Source organism: Eriocheir sinensis, chromosome 11 (assembly GCF_024679095.1).
Source record: "Eriocheir sinensis breed Jianghai 21 chromosome 11, ASM2467909v1, whole genome shotgun sequence".
NCBI classification, from domain to species: domain Eukaryota; kingdom Metazoa; phylum Arthropoda; class Malacostraca; order Decapoda; family Varunidae; genus Eriocheir; species Eriocheir sinensis.
Genome location: NC_066519.1, coordinates 12,188,467 through 12,208,760, shown reverse-complemented (window position 1 = coordinate 12,208,760; position 20,294 = coordinate 12,188,467). Strand labels below are relative to the sequence as shown.

General features: G+C 46.0%; 2 protein-coding genes and 1 long non-coding RNA gene across 3 annotated transcripts; all 3 read right to left on the bottom strand.

Moving 5' to 3' along the window:
- Nucleotides 1-475: 475 nt before the first annotated feature.
- LOC126996835 (myeloid zinc finger 1-like) lies at nucleotides 476-17,888 on the bottom strand. The gene is made up of 6 exons (XM_050857708.1): nucleotides 17,517-17,888; nucleotides 16,917-17,192; nucleotides 15,205-15,480; nucleotides 4,435-4,566; nucleotides 3,134-3,615; nucleotides 476-621 (listed from the first exon to the last, which is right to left on the bottom strand). The coding sequence occupies exons 1-5, from the start codon at nucleotides 17,838-17,840 to the stop codon at nucleotides 3,175-3,177; spliced, it is 1,449 nt and encodes a 482-aa protein (XP_050713665.1). The 5' UTR covers nucleotides 17,841-17,888; the 3' UTR covers nucleotides 476-621; nucleotides 3,134-3,174.
- Nucleotides 8,210-14,029, bottom strand: LOC126996834 (uncharacterized). Its single transcript, XM_050857707.1, has 3 exons — nucleotides 13,518-14,029; nucleotides 10,728-11,120; nucleotides 8,210-9,482 (listed from the first exon to the last, which is right to left on the bottom strand). The coding sequence occupies exons 1-3, from the start codon at nucleotides 13,524-13,526 to the stop codon at nucleotides 8,331-8,333; spliced, it is 1,554 nt and encodes a 517-aa protein (XP_050713664.1). The 5' UTR covers nucleotides 13,527-14,029; the 3' UTR covers nucleotides 8,210-8,330.
- Nucleotides 17,889-17,908: 20 nt separating the features above from the next.
- On the bottom strand, nucleotides 17,909-18,519 carry LOC126996837 (uncharacterized). The gene is made up of 3 exons (XR_007751638.1): nucleotides 18,510-18,519; nucleotides 18,209-18,346; nucleotides 17,909-18,013 (listed from the first exon to the last, which is right to left on the bottom strand). It is a non-coding gene; the product is annotated as an uncharacterized LOC126996837 (long non-coding RNA).
- Nucleotides 18,520-20,294: the final 1,775 nt, after the last annotated feature.

Below are 20,294 nucleotides of genomic sequence, written 5' to 3'. Positions count from 1 at the left end.
GCCCAGCTCATGAACAGGGCACGGACAAATTACACACACACACACACACACACACACACACACACACACACACACAGAGACAAACAGACACACACATCACACACCCCATTCTGTGATTTTTGACACACCCGTTTGCTCCTTCCCTTCGAGGTACGGCAGGAGAACATGTTTGGAGGCACTGACACCCACAATAGGAACAGCCAGACCAGGGGTAGCAGCAGGGATAGTAGTAGTAGCAGTAGCAGTAGTAGTAGTAGTGGTAGTAGGTGGAGTATTAGGCCCGGTACTTGAGTGAAAGGCGCCTCCGTAGTGGACACGCTTGATATGGACATTGACGTTTCCCTTCTGAGCGGAACGGAAGGAGCAGAGTGGGCACGCAAACGGCTTCTCCCCAGTATGTTTCCGATAGTGTTGTTTGAGCCACGACTCCCGGTCCGTCACGTAGCCGCAGTCTGGGTAGTCACATCGCCACTCCCGCCCGACCCTCCCGCCCAGCTCTCCCTCCCTCTCGCCTGGCAGTGTGCATGGGAGGGTAAGCATGGAGAGGGTGGTGGCTGCTAGTGGGCCTGGGGGGGTGTCCTGTGGGGATGTACCGGGTAGCCTTAGTGCCACGCTGGGGTCCTGGAAGAGAGAGGAAAGGAAGGGATGATAATGAGGGAGAGGGAGGAAAGTTAAGCATTCTATAAGCCTTTCGTAGAGTTAGACATAAGCTAGTATTCTTCAGGGACATGAGTTAGTGTTTTTTTAGCCTTTCTTAGTTTGATAGACATAAGCCAGTATTTCTCAAGGACTTATCCAGTATTTTTAAGCCTTTCTTAGACTTTAGATGAAGATAAGTTGGCATTCTATAAGCCTTTTGTACAGTTAGACATAAGCCAGTATTATTCAGGGACATGAGTTAGTATTTCTTTAGCCTTTCTTAGTTTGATAGACATAGGCCAGTAGTTTTCAAGGATTTAAGCAGCAATCTTCAAGGCTTTCCTACAGTTAGATTGACATAAGTTAGCATTCTATAAGCCTTTCATAGAGTCAAACATAAGCTAGTATTATTCAGGGACATGAGTTAGTATTTCTTTAGCCGTTCTTAGTTTGATAGACACAAGCCAGCAGTTTTCAAGGACAAAAGGCAGCAATCTTCAAGGCTTGCATTCAGTTAGAGGGACATAAGTTAGCATCTATAAGCCTTTCATAGAGTCAAACATAAGGTAGTATTATTCAGGGACATAAGTTAGTATTTCTTTAGCCGTTCTTAGTTTGATAGACATAGGCCAGTAGTTTTCAAGGATTTAAGCAGCAATCTTCAAGGCTTTCATTCAGTTAGAGGGACATAAGTTTGCATTCTATAAGCTAGCTAGTATTTTTCAACCCTTCCTTAGACTTTAGAGGGATGCAAGTTCATATTCTCCAAGCTTTTCTTACAGTTAGACTCAAGCCAGTATTTTGCAAGGACTTAAGGCAGCAATCTTCAAGGCTTGCATTCAGTTAGAGGGACATAGTTAGTATTTTTCAAACCTTCCTTAGACTTTAGAGGGATGTAAGTTCATATTCTCCAAGCTTTTCTTACAGTTAGATTCAAGCAGCAATCTTCAAGGCTTTCTTACAGTTTGATGGACGTAAGTTAGCATTCTTATATAAGCTAGTTAGTATTTATCAAACCTTCCTTAGACTTTAGAGGGATGTAAGTTCATATTCTCCAAGCTTTTCTTACAGTTAGATTCAAGCAGCAATCTTCAAGGCTTTCTTACAGTTTGATGGACATAAGTTATCATTCTATACGCCTCTCCTAGTTACAGATACAAGCTAGTATTCCTCAAGGACACAAGTTAGTATTTTTCAAGTCTTCCTTATATTTTAGAGGGACAAAAGTTAGTATTCTTCAAACTTCTCTGAGTTAGACAAAAGTTAGCATTTAGTGGGGGTTTTTTAGCAAGCTTTTTTTCTCATATATTTTTGCTTACTTTACTGCAAAAAAAAATAATCAATGTCTTTCTTACACTTAGATGGACACAAGCTGGGATTCTTCAAGGCTTTCTTTCAATGAGATGGACATAAGCCAGTCTTCTTCAAGCTTTCCTTAGACTTACTGGACACAAGTTAACATTCTTTAAGCCTTTCTTAGATGGACGTAAGCCAGTATTATTCAAGGGTTTCTTACAGTGAGATGGACTTGACCCAACATTCTTAAGGACCTTTTTAGTGACATAGATAAGCCAGTATTCTTTCCTTACAGTTAGATAGACATAAGCCAGTATTCTTCAAGGGTTTCTTACAGTGAGATGGACTTGAGCCAGCATTCTTAAAGCCTTATTGGTGACCCATATGCAAGCCTTCTAACATTGCCCAGAGGCTAGACATAGGAGTGAAATATCGTCACCCAAACCATTGTAAAGCGTGGGAGAGCTAAGCACACAATAACAAAGACAAACACACACACACACACACACACACACACACACACACACACAGAAGCACATGCAACAAATATATGTAAAGCATCACTATAAAATGGGTATAAAGTGTTTGTCTCCATATCATTAGGTCCTGTACATTGATTATTCCTCTCTATCCTCAAGAACCAACTGTCTATCAAGTTTGTCCCTATCTATACCATCCCACTCCCTAATGCAAGAGTTAACTAGCATCTTCATTCTTCTAACTCTTCCCTTTGTCTCCATATCATTGGGTCCTGTGCACTGATTACCACTCTTCATCATCCTCAAGAACCAACTATCTATTCAAGTTTGTCCCTCTCTATATCATCCCACTCCCTGATACAAGAGTTAACTAGCATCTTCATTCTTCTAACTCTTCCCCCCTGGTAGCATGTAGACTTATGAACAGCTTTCTTTTTCTCCTTCCTATGACTCGTCTCTTCAAGTTTGTCCCTCCCTATGCCATCCCACTCCCTGATGCAAGAGTTAAATAGCATCTTAATTCTTCCAACTCTTCCCCCCTGGTAGTATATAAACTCTGTAACATCTTTCTTTTTCTCCTTCCTATGACTTGAACACTTGCAAGACGGCATGACTTAAGGTGAGCTGCTCTGTTCCTGCCTCTGTTTTTTCTTTGTACTGGAATCATGTTGCAAGCATTCACTATAAAAAAAAGCACATAACCAAAGCTCATCAATCACCTGCAAACATTTTCGAGACCATCGCCTTTTCTCTTCATGGTTTATTTCGTCTCACAGGTCTGCATGACGACTGGTGCCTGTGTCTGTGTCTGTGTCTGCTGTCCTTCCCCGAGCATGGACATGGGCGCCCCCCCAGCAGGAGGTGCACCGTCCCCCTGACACAAGGCCGGGTGGTGTCTCTTGATGTGCACGTTCAGGTTACTGCTCTGGGCGGAGGAGTAGCTGCAGGCGGGGCACTGGAATGGCTTCTCCCCGGTGTGAATCCGCAGGTGTTTCCGCAGCTGTGAGACATCCTGGCCCTTGTACCCGCAGAATTTGCAGCACCGCCGATCGTGAACCCCTCCACTTGCACCTCCACTTTCATCTCCTCCTGCTGCTGTCGTGGTGGTTGCGGTGGGCCATGGCGGGGTGCTGTGGGCCGTGTGGAGGGGCTGCTGCGTGTTGCTGGTGCCCTGGTTCACCCACCCTGATAGCCCCGGCCCCTAGAAGAAAGGCCATAGTCACTGGAGGTGTACTGGCAGGCTACACGTGGTCACACTTATCCACTTCATTTCCAGGCTTGTCTAGGAAGGTCAGTGAAGGCTCTAGTATGTTTCCTGTAAGCTAGTCCTCTTCATATTTACCTTCCTTTCTTTTTTTTCTGTTTTACTTCATGTGGCTACCCAGTTAGTAGTCTGTAGCAATAGTCTTTTCCCCAGTGTACACTATTGCATTATGCCTTCAACTCTTCTCAAAGTCACTGTGCTTGACAGACACCATGATCATCCTTATGTCTCTTTCTGAAGCCTCTTTTTTGATTTTGCTAAGAGCTGTGTGCCTCCTGTTCTTAGGTACTTATGTTATCTATGTGTGAGGGACTAGTAATTGAAGGAATAGTATGTATATCTCTTATCCATACTTTGAGGAACCCTGTCTCAAGCTGGCTACTGTCATGAGATATAAGTTTCTTTTCTCTTCATTCATGTATATTAGTATCAGTAACAGTAGTATTAGTTTTCCCTTCACACCTTCTTCAGCTAGATCAGGTGAGGTCAGGCATTGGATGGGGTGAGGAAGACAGAGACAACAAACTGATGGACAGGATAGAGACAGACACACATACACATGCAGACACATAAAGACACATACTACAGACAGAGACTTGCATGCACACACACTCACCTACATATACTACAGACAACCACAGATACATAAAACAGGCACACACTACACACAGAAGCTAGATATGGATGTAAATGAATAGCAAACAGAGGAGAAAGGAAGACAAGGAGAGAAACCGTTTAGTATTGTGTTAATCCTACCCTTTGGTGCAGCGAGGTGTGGTGGGAGGGGGCGAGAGGCTCCTGCTGGGGGCTGAAGCTGTCCATGAGGAAGGCCGGGACTGTTGTTAGGTCTCCCTTGCCCGGCCCACTGTCCCACCCATGTCCTGACTCCTGGGGTTGGGAGAAGGGACACAGGGGTTTGATATGGGCTGGTAATGAGGCGTGGTGTAAGGTTTTAATATAGGGAACACTACACTTGAATGTCTCTTTGTGTTTCCTCATTAAAAACATGCAAGGGAACAGTGTTTTTAGGGGCGTCAAAAACTTCTTAGGGAATTCAGCATTTTTAAGGAGACATCTAAGGGAGCACAGCATTTTCAGCAAGGTATTTAAATCTTCTTATGGGAGCACAGCATTATTAGGGAAGCATCAAGTACAATTATGGGAGCTCAGCATTTTTAGAGGCCTCAAAAACACCTTACAAAAGCACAGCATGTTTTACCCAGTCCTCCGAGCCTTCCCTCCGTGTCCCTCACCTCATGCATGCCTGAGGTACCCGGGAGCACCTGTGCCACCACCTGGTCAAAGGCCTGGCTGTGTGGCGGGTACTGGTGCAGGAGGCTGTTGGTGCTGGCCGTGGTGGGGGTGTGGGCAGCCTGGTTACCCTCGCTGTGGCCGCCCTCATGCTGTGTGTCTCCCAGGGGGTCAGGCATCTCGAACATGCTCTCCACCTCACACTTCACCTCCCGTGGGTGTTCCCTGTCCTCCTCCACCTTGATCAGTGGTGTGGTGTCCTCAGGTGAGGTGTTCTGTGGGATACACACTTGTCAGGACCAGGCCAGCACACCCGGGGCAGAGAAGCTTTCCTTCTGGCAGCCTTCTGGGGGAGGCAAACTAAAAGTATCTGGAAGTATTACTTCAACAAATTTTCAAAAGTGGAAACATTTTAATTGGAAACTGACACTTCTCAGTTGATTGACATAGAAAACTGTTAATTGTAACACTTGAATGGCCAGTCATCACAGCACACTGCTGGCACACAGCAGCAGCCCTGCTGGACAGGTCCTTAGCTGAAGGATAACTGTACTCTGCAAGTGTGCAAGACCTGCTTCGTCTTATCAGAGTTGCCGGGTGTTTACCTGATGCGGCGTGGCTGAGGGGGTGACCTGCTGGGGGCTGCTGCCCCTGCTGCTGCTTCTGCTGCTCCTCCCTGAGTCACCCCTGTGTGGCGGGGGGCCAGGGCTGCCGCCAGCCTCGCCCCTGTCCTGGCGGCGGCGCTTGGGGGGCGGCGGCCCATCTTCCCAGGCCGGGGTGGGGCGGCCCCGGGCATCCTGGTGGGGTGGCGGTGTGGGCGTGGGTGTGGCCTCGTCAGGCACAGCCAGGCCCTTGATGGCCAGGCACTCTGCGGCCCTGATGAGGCCGCCCAGCTGGTCCTGCGGCACGGACACCTGGCCCAGGTACATGTAGCTGAGCAGGGCCTCCAGGTGGCGGGGCGGCAGGTCCTGCAGCACCACCGCTGGGTGCCGGCACGGCGTGTGCTCCAGGATGGCACGGAAGTACTCGCTGCAGCCGGACACCACCAGCCGGTGCACCTGGTAGAACTGGCCGCCGCACACCAGGGTCAGGTCACTGTACGTCTCCTGCAGCCGGGGAGGGAAGGGACGGTTAGTGCAGGGAGGTGGCAGGGGTGGGGGAGGGACTCTATCACAAGGAAGGTGACACACACACACACACACACACACACACACACACACACACACACACACACACATAGCTTGTCTATATGACACACACACATACACACACACATTCATCCTCTATTCACTTCCCAAAGACTATACAGATTACAACTTATACAGCATTTGTCTATTCCACCACAGCAAGCCTGGACAACACTCTAACCCACATCCCCCCGTCACCTTGTCCCGCAGGAAGGAGAGCTGCTTGAGGAAGGAGGACGAGTGGTTGTTCCAGCGCAGTGACAGCAGACCGTCCACCGCCATTGTTACTGCTGTCTTCTAAGGGCCTAAGGGACTGGACTCGCCTGGAATTAAAAGGTAAAACAAAATAAAGGGTCTTCTTCCTCTTCTTCTGATCTTCTTCCTCTTCTTGAGTGCTATAGGGGGCCTAGTTACCTCCACAGACATAACATGGGAAGAGAAATAACAAGCTACAACTACACAATCCACTAGAGGCAGCCACAACCTTAAATACCAAGCTAGCGGATGTTGTAGAAAGTAGTTAAGTGTCTCTTCAGGCCGTTAGATTTCCGCATTCCGTAACATTTTTTTTGTTGTTGTTTCTCACAAAGAGGTCCCTGGCTACCACCCCCTACCCCCGGGACATCTTCATGAGAAACAACAACAAAAATATGTAATGGAGTGCGGAAATCTAACGGTCGTACGGGGAGACACTTAACTACTTACAATACTTATACCTACTTTTGTGATCCTGTGTACATTCCATACTTAACTTAACCTCCTGGCATTACATCTCCTCCCATGCTGAGTGAGTGCAAGTGGGCGCGGGGGCGTGGGTGATCAGTCCGCGGGCGTGCCTATAGCGTCCGAGGGTGATCCCTATTTACTCACTCAACACCTTGTAATTCCTATCAAATACCCTAATGGCAGCCTTCTTTTGGGGATATTCTATAGGGGCATGAAACCTCCATTAATAAGAGTGTTTCCGTGGGTCAGTACATGGTCTTTATACTTACGTGGCACTCCTCTGGCACTGACTGGCACTCGGGGTTTGTTTACATCTTCGGTGACAGGCTGCAGGGAGGACGGAGATATGGAGGTGAAGTACTTTTTTTTTTTTTTCTTCAATATTTGGCTGTTTTGAGACTTTTCATTCCATCTTTAAAGGTTTCGATCTATCTTTATTTTTACTATATATATATATATATATATATATATATATATATATATATATATATATATATATATATATATATATATATATATATATATATATATATATATATATAGGAAGGGTTTCGTTATATCTTGGGTGCCAGGATGCAGGGAGGACGGAGATATGGAGATGAAGTACTTTTTTTTTTTTTCAATATTTGGCTTTTTGACTTTTCATTCCATCTTTAAAGGTTTCTATCTATCTTTATTTTTAATATATATATATATATATATATATATATATATATATATATATATATATATAAGGAAGGGTTTCGTTACATCTTGGGTGCCAGGATGCAGGGAGGACGGAAATATGGATATGAATACCTTTTATTTTTTTCCTTATTTAGCTGTTTTGTGGCTTTTTATTTCATCTTTAAGGGCTTTACTACATTTTTACCATGTTTAAGGAAGGTTTTTTTATATATCTTGGGTGACAGGCTGCAGGAGAGATTTACATAGATTTACATAGAAAGCCAGACCACACAGACCCCAAGGGCCAGACTAGGTGGTCTGTCCTAAACCTAATTAAGTGATTCTACATAAATCAGATGGCTTCAACAATTTGCACTTCAACTCTAGTTGATATTAAGTTTAAGGAAGTGATGGTCGAGCTTGTTTTTAAAGGAGTCAATCGTGTTACACTGGACCACTGAAGGTGGGAGCTTATTCCATTCTCGCACTACAATGTTGGTGAAGAAAAATTTGGTGCAGTCTGAATTTACTTGTCTACATTTGAGTTTTGTGCCATTGTTCCTCGTTCGCAAAGTGTCATTGATCATAACCAAGTCAGTTTTCATTGTTTTCAAGTCAGTTACTACTACTAAGGGAAATAAAAACAATGTCCAATTTAATAAATCAATATGGATTACCCTGTTAACTGAAAATCATGAAAATAACATAGTACGGTATATTTATGAGACTAATAATACCATCAATAATATGTAGAGGAAGAGATCAAAGTCAACTATGCATTACATGTCAGCATAAATGCACTCAAAATTACTGACAATCCATTCAGTTATCGTCCAAGTCCTTCATCTGCATCACACCAGAAAAATGTTTTTGTACATGGTTGCAAGTGTTCAGGCAGAGGACGGGTGTGATGTTGGTAACAGCGTTATCAATGCAGTGTTCTAGGGACTGGATACGATGTTCCGTCTGCGTCATGTCAGGGGGGGTGCCCATAAGCGATGCAGAATTTTCAGCCAAATCTCGCTTCATGGCGGCTTTCATGACACTCCAGCATTCTCCTGTTGGATTTAGTGGAGCACTGTAAGGACTCATACGTACTATTTCTACCCCCATGAACTCCTCCTCTTCTGCAATGTATTCAATGCCAGAAAGAACAGGTGCGTTGTCACACACAACAACAATGTTGTAGAGAGGCTCAGTAATTGTGCGTAGCATTCTTCGCAGCCATTCCTGGCAGTCTTCTTTCTTGTAGCTGCCCCGTCGACGCTCCCAGTACAGCAGGCCGTGCTGAGACATGCTGCCAAGTATATGAATGTTTTGTCCTTCTGATGTGGGACATTCAGGCATGCAATGCAAGCCCTTGCGTGCATGCCCTTGAGATCGTCGATGGAAAAGATTAGCATTTGTCTCATCCATGTAGATAACTGTTTTCCCGCGCCCAATTCTGTTCATGATTTTTTCCACATACACTTTCCGTTTCTGTTTATTTTCCTCTGTATTCATAGCAGCAGGTTCTGGGAGTCTTTTTTTCACTGTGTAAAGCTGGCCTTCTAAATGCCTGTGCACAGTGTTCGTGCTAACAGTAATGCCAGTTTCCAAAGCGAGCTTGGCAGAAATCTCCTGAAGTGTAATAAGTGGATCTTCCCGCACATATTCTATCATCATTTCAACATGCTCTTCACCAACTTTTGTAAATCGACGACCACCGCGTTTTTTTCTTTGTTCACCTGATCGTCGTATCCACCCGTAAGCTGTCTGAATAGGGATGCCGTTGGCCTCTGCTACAGCCTTCCAGTTCTCGTCATTTTCAGCTGCTTTTAGGATTATATTTGTTGCACTGTCTTTTGCGCAGATTTTAGTGTACTTCCCTCGTTTGGTGCCAGTCTTCACTCCTCTCTTCTTTATCATGGGTGCATCATCAGTGGTTGGGGTATAATCTTCATCAGGAGAACTTACAACTCCTGGCATCCTAACCTGGAAGAAAAAAACAATGATATAAATATAAGAAAGTGATATGTAACGCAACAACAATAAAACTTCAATTATTAGTTTATTTTCAACACTATTGTAATGAAACTTCATAAACACTTTATATTCACTCTCTCCCTGTAATGCACAATGAAAAAAATCCATAGGAATGCACTGGTTTCAGCGTTACAGCCGGTCGGCCGGAAAGTTTGTCTTTTTGCCACAGTACACTGTAGTTGACTTTGATCACTTTTATTTCAGTTACCATTATTGTTTTACAGGATATTATTGTGGTTTTTCACAGATATATTCATTTTATACACGTAGAAAATATCAGTGTTGCAAATTTGCATTATAAAATCTATTTCCAGTGCAGGATTAAAAAAAATGCTCGCTGGGTTACTGAGAAGGCTGAGTTATGCTTACCACCAGTTGCTCGGGGCACGAAAGAGTTGCCGATGAGGACATGATGAGAAAAAATCCCACAAGCTACGAAAACAGGCTCTCTACACACATTCACATGATATTAACCTGTCTTTCAGTTTGATTACATTTTTTTAAATTTTAAATTATTTTTTTTTAATTTGAAGGTCAATTTTTTTTAATATGAAAGTCAACTTTATTAATATGAAAGTTAACTTTTTTAATTTGAAGGTCAATTTTTTATTTTTTTTATTTGAAGGTGAAAAGGTGTAGACATAGGAGTGAAATATCATCAACCAGACCATTGTAAAGTGTGGGAGAGCTAAGCACACACTAATAAAGACAAGCACACACACACACACACACACAGAAGCACGTGCAACAAAGACATGTAAAGCATCACTATAGAATGGGATTGTAAAGCATTTGTCTCCATATCATTGGGTCCTGTGCACTGATTACTCCTCCCCATCCTCAAGAACCAACTGTCTACCAAGTTTGTCCCTCCCTATGCCATTCCACTCCCTAATGCAAGAGTTAACTAGCGTCTTCATTCTTCTAACTCTTCCCCTGGTACTATAATAGCCTGGAACAGCTCTCTTTTTCTCCTTCCTATGACCTGAACACTTGCAAGTTGGTATGACTCAAGGCAAGCTACTCTGTTTTCTCCTCTTATTTTCTTTGTACGTATTGGAATTATTTTGCAGGCATTTTTTTTGCGTGCCCTTGAGCTGCCTCCTTTGCTATAAAAAAAAAAATAAATAAATAAATAAATAAATAAAAATCTCTTACTATAAATAAAGCACATAACCAAAGCTCATCAATCACCTGCAAACACGTGCCTTTTCTTCTCACGGCATCTCTTACAGGTCTGCTTGAGGAAAGCGGACCACGCGCCTGACACAAGGCCGGGTGGTGTCTCCTGATGTGCCCGTTCAGGTTACTTGTCTGGGCGGAGGAGTAGCTGCAGGCGGGGCAATGGAACGGCTTCTCCCCGGTGTGAATCCGCAGGTGTTTCTTCAGATGTTTCGGAGCCTGGCCCTTGTAGCCGCAGAACCTGCAGCACTCATCATCATGAACCCCTCCATTTGCACCTCCACTTTCATCTCCTCCTGCTGCTGTGGTGGTTGTTGTGGGCCATGGCGGGGTGCTGTGGGCCGTGTGGAGGGGCTGCTGCGTGTTGCTGGTGCCCTGGTTCACCCACCCTGATAGCCCCGGCCCCTAGAAAAAAGGCCAAAGTCACTGGAGGCTTACTGGCAGGCTACACGTAGTCACACTTAGCCATGTCATGTCTAGGCCTGGCAGGTCAGTGAAGGATCTTAGTCTTGTGTGCTAGTCCTCTTCAAGTTTTCCTTCTTTTCTTTTCTGTTTTACTTGATGTGGCCACCCAGTTAGTACCTAATCTGTCTGTTGTTCTTTAACCTGGTAACTGAGGGGATCATGTTTCTTAAAGCCCCCTCTAAGCGAATTAATGAGAAAAAATCTTCACTCACGCAAACCATTTCATAATATATATCAAAGCATTTGTGATCAGTTTATGCATCATCTATTTTTTTGGGGGGTTATATCATGGCAAAAATTTGGCCCGTCGCTGGTACACGGTAAAGCCACAAATTTGGCCCGTCGCTGCTACCAGGTTAAACTTTCCTCACAGTCAATCAGTTTCACCCAGTAAGTAATGTTCTTCTGACTTAATCTGGAGCCTCTTTATTTTGCTAAGAGCTTTTTGTCTCCTATTACTATGCATATGTGTATCTACTTCTCTTTGGTGTGAGGAAGGGAAGTGGAGTAGCTTATCCATACTTTCAAGAACCCTGTTTCAAGATGGCTACTGTATGAGATATATGTTTCTGTTCTCTCTCTATAATGGTAATAGTTGGCTTTGTCTTCACATTTTGGGAAGGGAAGGAGAGAGACGAAGGGAAAAGGGAGGGAAGAAGGAGGGAAAGAGAAGGAGGGTTGAGCAAGATCAAGACAGGGCAGGAGAGGGCAATGGGTGAGGAAGACAGAGGACAAACTGATGGAGAGGACAGAGACAGGCACATAAATACACACATGCAGACACATCTACTGCCGACCCTCAAATAGTACGGTTTCGGTTTTATACAGATTGTCAGAGAAGATCTTTTAGGATTTTTAAATTTTCTGCTCATTGGGATATTTAAAAATCCTTAAAAATCTTCTTAGAAAATCCACATAAAACCAAAACCAAACTATTGGAAACCGTACTATTTGAGGGATGACTGTATATGCATGATACAGACAGAGACAGACAGACACCAGCACACACATCCCTGCTACAGACGGACAGGTGGATAAAACATGCAGACACACACACTGCACACATAAGCTAGATACAGAAAACAGAGGAGAAAGGGAGACAGTGCAGTACAGTGGACTCTCCTTAAGTGCAGTATGATATGAAACTAATCCATAAATGAAGAACTGGGAGTAGTTTGAGGTGAACAGTAAATAGTTGTGAATAGGTAAACGATGAAACTAAAGGAGTTTTCAGTAGTGTCCCGCCACACTCAGATGAGAGCACACAAACACGGCAATTTTACTGAACACGAATTTCGGCCCCGCTGCCAGACGACACCTTAAGAAACCAAAGTCAATGAGCGTAGGAGACAGTCTGACAGTACTGATTTGGTTGCTGGTTGGATTGGAAGGAGATTTGGTTACTAGGAGACAACACCGATTTAGGCGCCCCCGCCCAGAAAAACTGTTGTGTACACCACTCTTCTGCAGACTGTACAGAGTGCACACTTTCGGAAGTAGGAAGATGGAGGAGTTCGACGATTTGTTCCTCGAGGATGACCAAAATAGACATATAAAATGGGAGATGGAGAAATATTAAAAAAAAGGTAAAGAAAAAGATCTGGGAGAGACCTTTGTGTGTGGCGGGCGGCGGGTGACCGAGGTCATGTTTATAGTTCGTATGTATGAGTTCTGAGCCAACTCTATTTTTCTCCTTGTTTTAGCTTGTTGTCAACTATAATATTGCAATAATATACATTTCCTCGCCCGCACATGATGATTATGTATAGAGATGATGCAAGAAACGCACCAACATAAGAAAAAAACAGCTCTGCTCCGGGATTAAAGTCATAGCCACGAAATAGTCAGACAACACTGCCAAGTGGTCGAAAAGATGCCAAATGTCATCAGAAAACCCAGCATCTTCCCTTCTTTCTCTTGCTTATGTCATTTTCAGGTTCTTTTTAATGTGAAATGAAAATAAAATAAATATTTCTTTATACAACACCAACTTTCTGGGTCTCAAAGAGCATTATATTCTAAATTTTATTCCTCAAAACATTCCTATGGGAACTTCATTGCTGTGTGCTATGGTTGTACCTACTCGCTGATTGGCTGATGAAAAGTGTCGCTCGCATTGGCTGGCGAGAGCCTTTTGGGCAAACATATCCCGGAGCACGTTTGACCCCGTTCCCATCTGTCTGCCTTCGTTTGACTTCTCGGTGACACTACTGAAAACGCCTTTACCCGTTGAGCCCCGTCAAAGTTGTATGATGCAGTAACACCCAGACCCGCCAAATTTTTTTAATATTTCTTTTTCTCGAAGTTAAAACACCTGAAGTACATAAAATCACTCACCATAGCCATTTAGTACTCAGTAGAGGGGGTTATGCTCCGCGCGTCATCCAGCTGGTGGTGGGGAGGGAGGTGCGGCGTTGACTGGCGTCAGCATCACACACCAGGCAGTGGTTTAAGCGTATAATACACGAGTGTTGTGTTAGGATGTTCCTGAATAGAGCATCAGTTGTTTTAGCAACATAAAATTCAACATTACATGAAACTTTGGGACAAGGCTCTGCTGCATGTTGGGTGTCAAGGTGCAGGTGGCGGGGCAGCCTTGTTGCGCCCGTATCACCCACCTGCCGTATTTTTACTTTGTATCTAACTCCCAATACGTGATAAAGGTATAGATAAGCGAGAAAGTAGTAGGCTAGTATATATTTACACACTTGTTATAACAGTGTACAAAATTAGCATCTTTGCTCACCCTTAGTCACAGAGAGCTTCAGAAGTGTAGAAGGGTATGGTAGTCCATGAAACACTGGTCATAACACAGGCCAACATCACACTCTTGACAGTAAGACCTTGTGTCTTTCCTTCACTGCTCTCTGCGCGTCGTGTTGGCACACACATGACACCTTTGTGAAGGGTTCTTTTTGGTAGGGTTAGGAGGGATGAAGTGGGAGAAGTGTCCCTCTACCAAGTGAGGAGGTGCACCAACACCTGTGGCACCCTGCCTCTGCTTGACAAGTGATGGGTGTGTACGTTGTTGTGGGATCCGTTCCTTTGTTGGATTCTTCATTAGGAGATCCCGGGCGGCGCGGGCAATCAGCCATGTCTGCAGGCACCCAGCACAAAGGCTGAACTGACGGCACAAATATTTCCTTCTGTGAGTGACAAGTGAGGACTGGTAGGTAAGTTGCCAAGTAGTGTAAACTTGCCCTGTATCTTGACTCACAACTTGTGTGAATATTACAAGCCTAAGGCAATTATGTACGGAGATAAAGGGTCGAGAACTTGCGACAGCTGGGAGCCGTCAGCGGGGCTGAGTGTTACACATACACACAACGGCTCAGAGCCGTCAGCGGGGCTGGACGGGTTAAATCCATATATGTATAGTTTGGGAATAGTTTTAGATGGATAGTAAATACCTTTGAATAGATGAAAGATGAAACTACCATAAATGAAGAGGTTGGGAATACTAGTTTTAAATGTCAAACACATAAGAAAAGGGAGAAAGAGAAGCAATGCAGTGTTAATCCTACCCTTTGGTGCAGCGAGGTGTGGTGGGAGGAGGCGAGAGGTTTCTTCTGGGAGCTGAAGCTGTCCAGGAGGAAGGCCGGGGCTGTTGTTAGGTCTCCCTTGCCCGGCCCACTGTCCCACCCATGTCCTGACTCCTGGGGTTGGGAGAAGGGACACAGGGGTTAGATATGGGCTGGTAATGAGGCGTGGTGTAAGGTTTTAATATAGGGAACACTACACGAATGTCTCTTTGTGTCTCTCTTCGTTTAAGACATGTAATGGAACACAGTGTTTTTAGGGAAGTGTCAAAAACTTCTTAGGGAATTCAGCATTTTTAAGGAGACATCTAAGGGGTATAGCATTTTCAGGGAGGCATTTAAATCTTCTAATGGGAGCACAGCATTATTAGGAAAGCATCAAGGACAATTATGGGAGCTCAGCAATTTTAGAGGCCTCAAATACACCTTAAGAGAGCACAGCATGTTTTACCCAGTCCTCCAAGCCTTCCCTCCGTGTCCCTCACCTCATGCATGCCTGAGGTACCCGGGAGCACCTGTGCCACCACCTGGTCAAAGGCCTGGCTGTGTGGCGGGTACTGGTGCAGGAGGCTGTTGGTGGTGGTGGTGGTGGTGGGGGTGTAGGTGGCCTGGTCACCCTCGCTGTGGCCGCCCTCATGCTGTGTGTCTCCCAGGGGGTCAGGCATCTCGAACATGCTCTCCACCTCACACTTCACCTCCCGTGGGTGTTCCCTGTCCTCCTCCACCTTGATCAGTGGTGTGGTGTCCTCAGGTGAGGTGTTCTGTGGGATACACACTTGTCAGGACCAGCCCAGCACACCCGGGGCAGAGAAGCTTTCCTTCTGGCAGCCTTCTGGGGGAGGCATACTAAAAGTAACAAGGTATTACTTCAAAAAAATTTCAAAAATGGAAATGTTTTAACCCATAAACTGCGCAATTAAGATTTGGGAATAGCTCCTTTGTGCGCAATAGATGGCAAAACAATAACCTGGTGGAAAACAATTTTTAGTATAACAACACCCAAGAGACATGTTGAGCACCAAATAGTGAAAAAAAAATAATAATTCACTTAATGTGGCAATGATGGCGGGATAAAGGTTGCGGATATGAGGTGACCTTGGGAGCGCTGGTAGTGACGGGGTATATAGGACGGTGGCAAAGGGAAGATGACACACGGCACAGTCACGTCTGAACATTCTCTTGCCACTAATTATTTATTTCAGTTACAACAAACAAAATGTATCACAGGAAACATCACTTTGTCAATTTCGATAATCAACCTCTTCTGCATCATGATCAAGAGGCCAGTCATTAGTCACACCAGCAATATTCTTGTCAAAGTTATGAATGTCTGGCGCAAAATCTGATCCATCAGACCAGACGAATGGAGTACACGTTGTCTCACGTCTCTGAGGCTCCTGTTCTCCCTCTGCCTCCCCCTCCTCTCCCATCCCAGCTGACACCCCTCCCTCACTCAGTTCATTAGCTGAGTCTTCTCTTATACCCCCACTGTCGTTTTCCTCATCTTTCTGCCACTCTGAATCATTGGACAGTGATGATGGTGTCAGTGAGTGACTAGGCTAGCTAGTAACTTTCCGCACTTTTGGAGAGGCAGTGTGTCTGTGACCTTGAGCGCCAGAAGCACGCTCACGCTTCCTTAGACCAGCTGAATCTGATGGTTGAATGCAATCTGAATCATTGTCCCTTTCAAATTTTTCTACTACAATCTTTCTCTTTACCCCCTCCCATGCCTCCCCCTTGGCCACGACTGCAGGAGCTATATGAGACTGGTTGGCATCAGTAGATGACATAATTCTACTCTCCATGGATGCTAAAGAGCAGCTAATATGACAATGGTGACTACATGGTGTGAAAGAGGGATGATGCTGGCACACGAGGTTCATTGCAATATACTTTGGCATTGCAGGAAATATAAATATTCACCTTGGAACATGTGTCATCTCAAGATGTCTAGCGCAGTCTAACTCATAGCATCTTGAGATGTCTGGCGCAGTTTACGGGTTAATTGGAAATTGACACTTCTCAGTTGGCTGACATAGAAAACTGTTAATTGTAACACTTGAATGGCCGGTCATCACAGCACACTGCTGGCACACAGCAGCAGCCCTGCTGGACAGGTCTTTAGCTGAAGGATAACTGTACTCTGTAAGTGTGCAAGACCTGCCAGTCCTCCAAGCCTTCCCTCTGTGTCCCTCACCTCATGCATGCCTGAGGTACCCGGGAGCACCTGTGCCACCACCTGGTCAAAGGCCTGGCTGTGTGGCGGGTACTGGTGCAGGAGGCTGTTGGTGGTGGTGGTGGTGGTGGGGGTGTAGGCAGCCTGGTCACCCTCGCTGTGGCCGCCCTCATGCTGTGTGTCTCCCAGGGGGTCAGGCATCTCGAACATGCTCTCCACCTCACACTTCACCTCCCGTGGGTGTTCCCTGTCCTCCTCCACCTTGATCAGTGGTGTGGTGTCCTCAGGTGAGGTGTTCTGTGGGATACACACTTGTCAGGACCAGGCCAGCACACCCGGGGCAGAGAAGCTTTCCTTCTGGCAGCCTTCTGGGGGAGGCAAACTAAAAGTATCTGCAAGTATTACTTCAACAAATTTTCAAAAGTGGAAACATTTTAATTGGAAACTGACACTTCTCAGTTGATTGACATAGAAAACTGTTAACACTTGAATGGCCAGTCACCACAGCACACTGCTGGCACACAGCAGCAGCCCTGCTGGACAGGTCTTTAGCTGAAGGACAACTGTACTCTGCAAGTGTGCAAGACCTGCTTCGTCTTATCAGAGCTGCCGGGTGTTTACCTGATGCGGCGTGGCTGAGGGGGTGACCTGCTGGGGACTGCTGCCCCTGCTGCTGCTTCTGCTGCTCCTCCCTGAGTCACCCCTGTGTGGCGGGGGGCCAGGGCTGCCGCCAGCCTCGCCCCTGTCCTGGCGGCGGCGCTTGGGGGGCGGCAGCCCATCTTCCCAGGCCGGGGTGGGGCGGCCCCGGGCATCCTGGTGGGGCGGCGGTGTGGGCGTGGGTGTGGCCTCATCAGGCACAGCCAGGCCCTTGATGGCCAGGCACTCTGCGGCCCTGATGAGGCCGCCCAGCTGGTCCTGCGGCACGGACACCTGGCCCAGGTACATGTAGCTGAGCAGGGCCTCCAGGTGGCGGGGCGGCAGGTCCTGCAGCACCACCGGGTGCCGAGACCATGGTGCTCCAGGATGGCACGGAAGTACTCGCTGCAGCCGGACACCACCAGCCGGTGCACCTGGTAGAACTGGCCGCCGCACACCAGGGTCAGGTCACTGTACGTCTCCTGCAGCCGGGGAGGGAAGGGACGGTTAGTGCAGGGAGGTGGGACTCTTCATCACAAGGAAGGTGACACACACACACACACACACACACACATCCTCTGTTCACTTCCCAAAGACTATACAGATAAAAACTTATCCATCATTTGTCTATCCGTATCCCACCACAGCAAGCCTGGACAACACATCCCACCCATCACCTTGTCCCGCAGGAAGGAGAGCTGCTTGAGGAAGGAGGACGAGTGGTTGCTCCAGCGCAGCGACACCAGACCGTCCACCGCCATTGCTACTGTTGCTGTCTGGAGGCCGAAGGGATGCACGGGCGGGACTGGACTCGCCTGAAACGAAAAGGTGAGACAAAAGATACTTAAGGTCATCCTCTTCTTCTGCTGGAGTGTTTAAGCCTTTCACGCACCTTACTTTGACCCCTCTTCAATTCCCCTCTGTCTTTCCTTCCCTCTATTTCCCCTCTTATATTTCCTTCCCTTCTATTTCCCTTACTTAAAACGTGACACTTAATCCTCTGGCACTGATCTTGATCTTGATCTTGATGTCACAGGTGGCTCGGGATTTCTCCCCAGCCAGGCCTTTGTATCGGCAGCTCCTGTGATTGATTGATTGATTGATTGATAGTTTATTGTTGCAGGTAAACAACAAGGGAGAAGGGAGGAACATGCCATCCCAACCCCCAGGCAGGACAGAGTGTGATTATACAACTATTAATACATGTGTAGGTAGCACCATGAAATTAAAAAGATACAATGGTAGGAAGGAAAGCACAACAAGGGATGTGAAAAGAAAACAAAACATGCGGAAAGTCTATGTTCTCGGGGCAAGATATCATTCCCTACATCTTGCACGCCACATACCCTCCAAGAACTCTTTCACTGCCTCAATCACTCGTCCACTCGTCTCTCCACTGAGCCCCAGCGGCAGCACCATCCACTCCCTTCCAGTCCTCCCATTTACTCCACGTCCCATCTCGCTCAGAAACACCTGCATCATCTTCGTTCTCTCCCTGTCATACTTCTTACATTCCCCACAGTCTCGTCCACACCCCTGTCACACATCTGGCACACTTTGCTGCGGGACTCAGACCATCTATAGTTCCTTGGATTCACATCCAGACACTGCGCTCTAGCACGGAAAAGATCACCTCCCAGGCTTCCCTCATACCACACCTCACACTTTGGGGCCTCTTTCTCCCTATACCAGTCGAGAGTTTCCTTTCTTTCCATCTCATTCTTCCACTTGCTCAATCCCTCATCTTTAACTGCCATATCTATCACATTCTTCCACTTTCTTACATCGCACTCAAACCCCTCTCCATTTCTGTTTGTTACTCTCCATTCAAACACATTCTGCCTATCTTCAAAGGGTCGGTACACCACCTACTTAGCATAACATTCCTGTCTATCATTCGCCCACATTTATTCGCCCATTTGCCATCTCTTATACTCCACAAGTATACTTTCCTTGCTAATCTTGCATCATCCATTTGTTCCAGTCTCACTTTATATCTCAAGGTTGCCTTTACTAGTCTTTCCCTAAACGTGCTCCATCCCATGTCCCCCCTAAGAGCCTCTACTGCTGCAAACCTTGGTGCATTCAGTGCCATTCTTGCCACCCTATTCTGCCCCACTTCCAATTTTTCAATCTCACTGTCGTTCCAGGTCATCACATCCATTCCATACATAATGCTCGGGGCAGCCACACTCTTCCAAACCTCACGGATGATATCATACTTGCTCGCTCTCATCCTCGCTGCACTCCCTAAACGGCCTACCCACTGGTTTGTCATACTTATCTTTACATTCTTGGCCCTGCCGCATCCATTTACCTCCATACACACCCCTAGATACTTGTATTCTTCCGTCAGTTCCAACTCATCCCCTTCCAGACTCCAAGTTGTTTCTCTCTCATCCTCTGACCTATTTACTATCATAGGTACTTTGCTCTTCTCACTACTGAACCTGACCCCAAAATCCCTTCCATAACCCCCTACCACATCTAGGAGACTCTGTAGTTCTTCAGCAGACTCACTCATAACCACCACATCATCCGCATACAACAACACACATACTTTATCCTCTCCAATTTTCACTCCTGCATTCATTCTCCTCTGTGAAAAGACTACACAAGGTTGGTGATAATATATACAGCCTTGTCTCACTCCTCTTTCACTCTTCACCCAACCTGTCTCTAGATCACCTAGTCTTATACTTTGCTCTTGTACCTACATACATACTTCTAATTATGTTAACAATCTTATCACTTAGCCCAACT

Excerpts from the sequence above, each read along its gene's own strand:
- LOC126996834 (XM_050857707.1), bottom strand. Across the intron at positions 9,483-10,727 it reads GAAAAGGCACGTGTTTGCAG|GTTAGGATGCCAGGAGTTGT; the intron begins GTGATTGATGAG and ends TTTTTCTTCCAG.
- LOC126996835 (XM_050857708.1), bottom strand. The coding sequence starts at position 17,840 with ATGTACCTGGGCCAGGTGTCCGTGCCGCAGGACCAGCTGGGCGGCCTC. Across the intron at positions 17,193-17,516 it reads CCTCAGCCACGCCGCATCAG|AACACCTCACCTGAGGACAC; the intron begins GTAAACACCCGG and ends TGTATCCCACAG. Across the intron at positions 15,481-16,916 it reads GTACCTCAGGCATGCATGAG|AACACCTCACCTGAGGACAC; the intron begins GTGAGGGACACA and ends TGTATCCCACAG.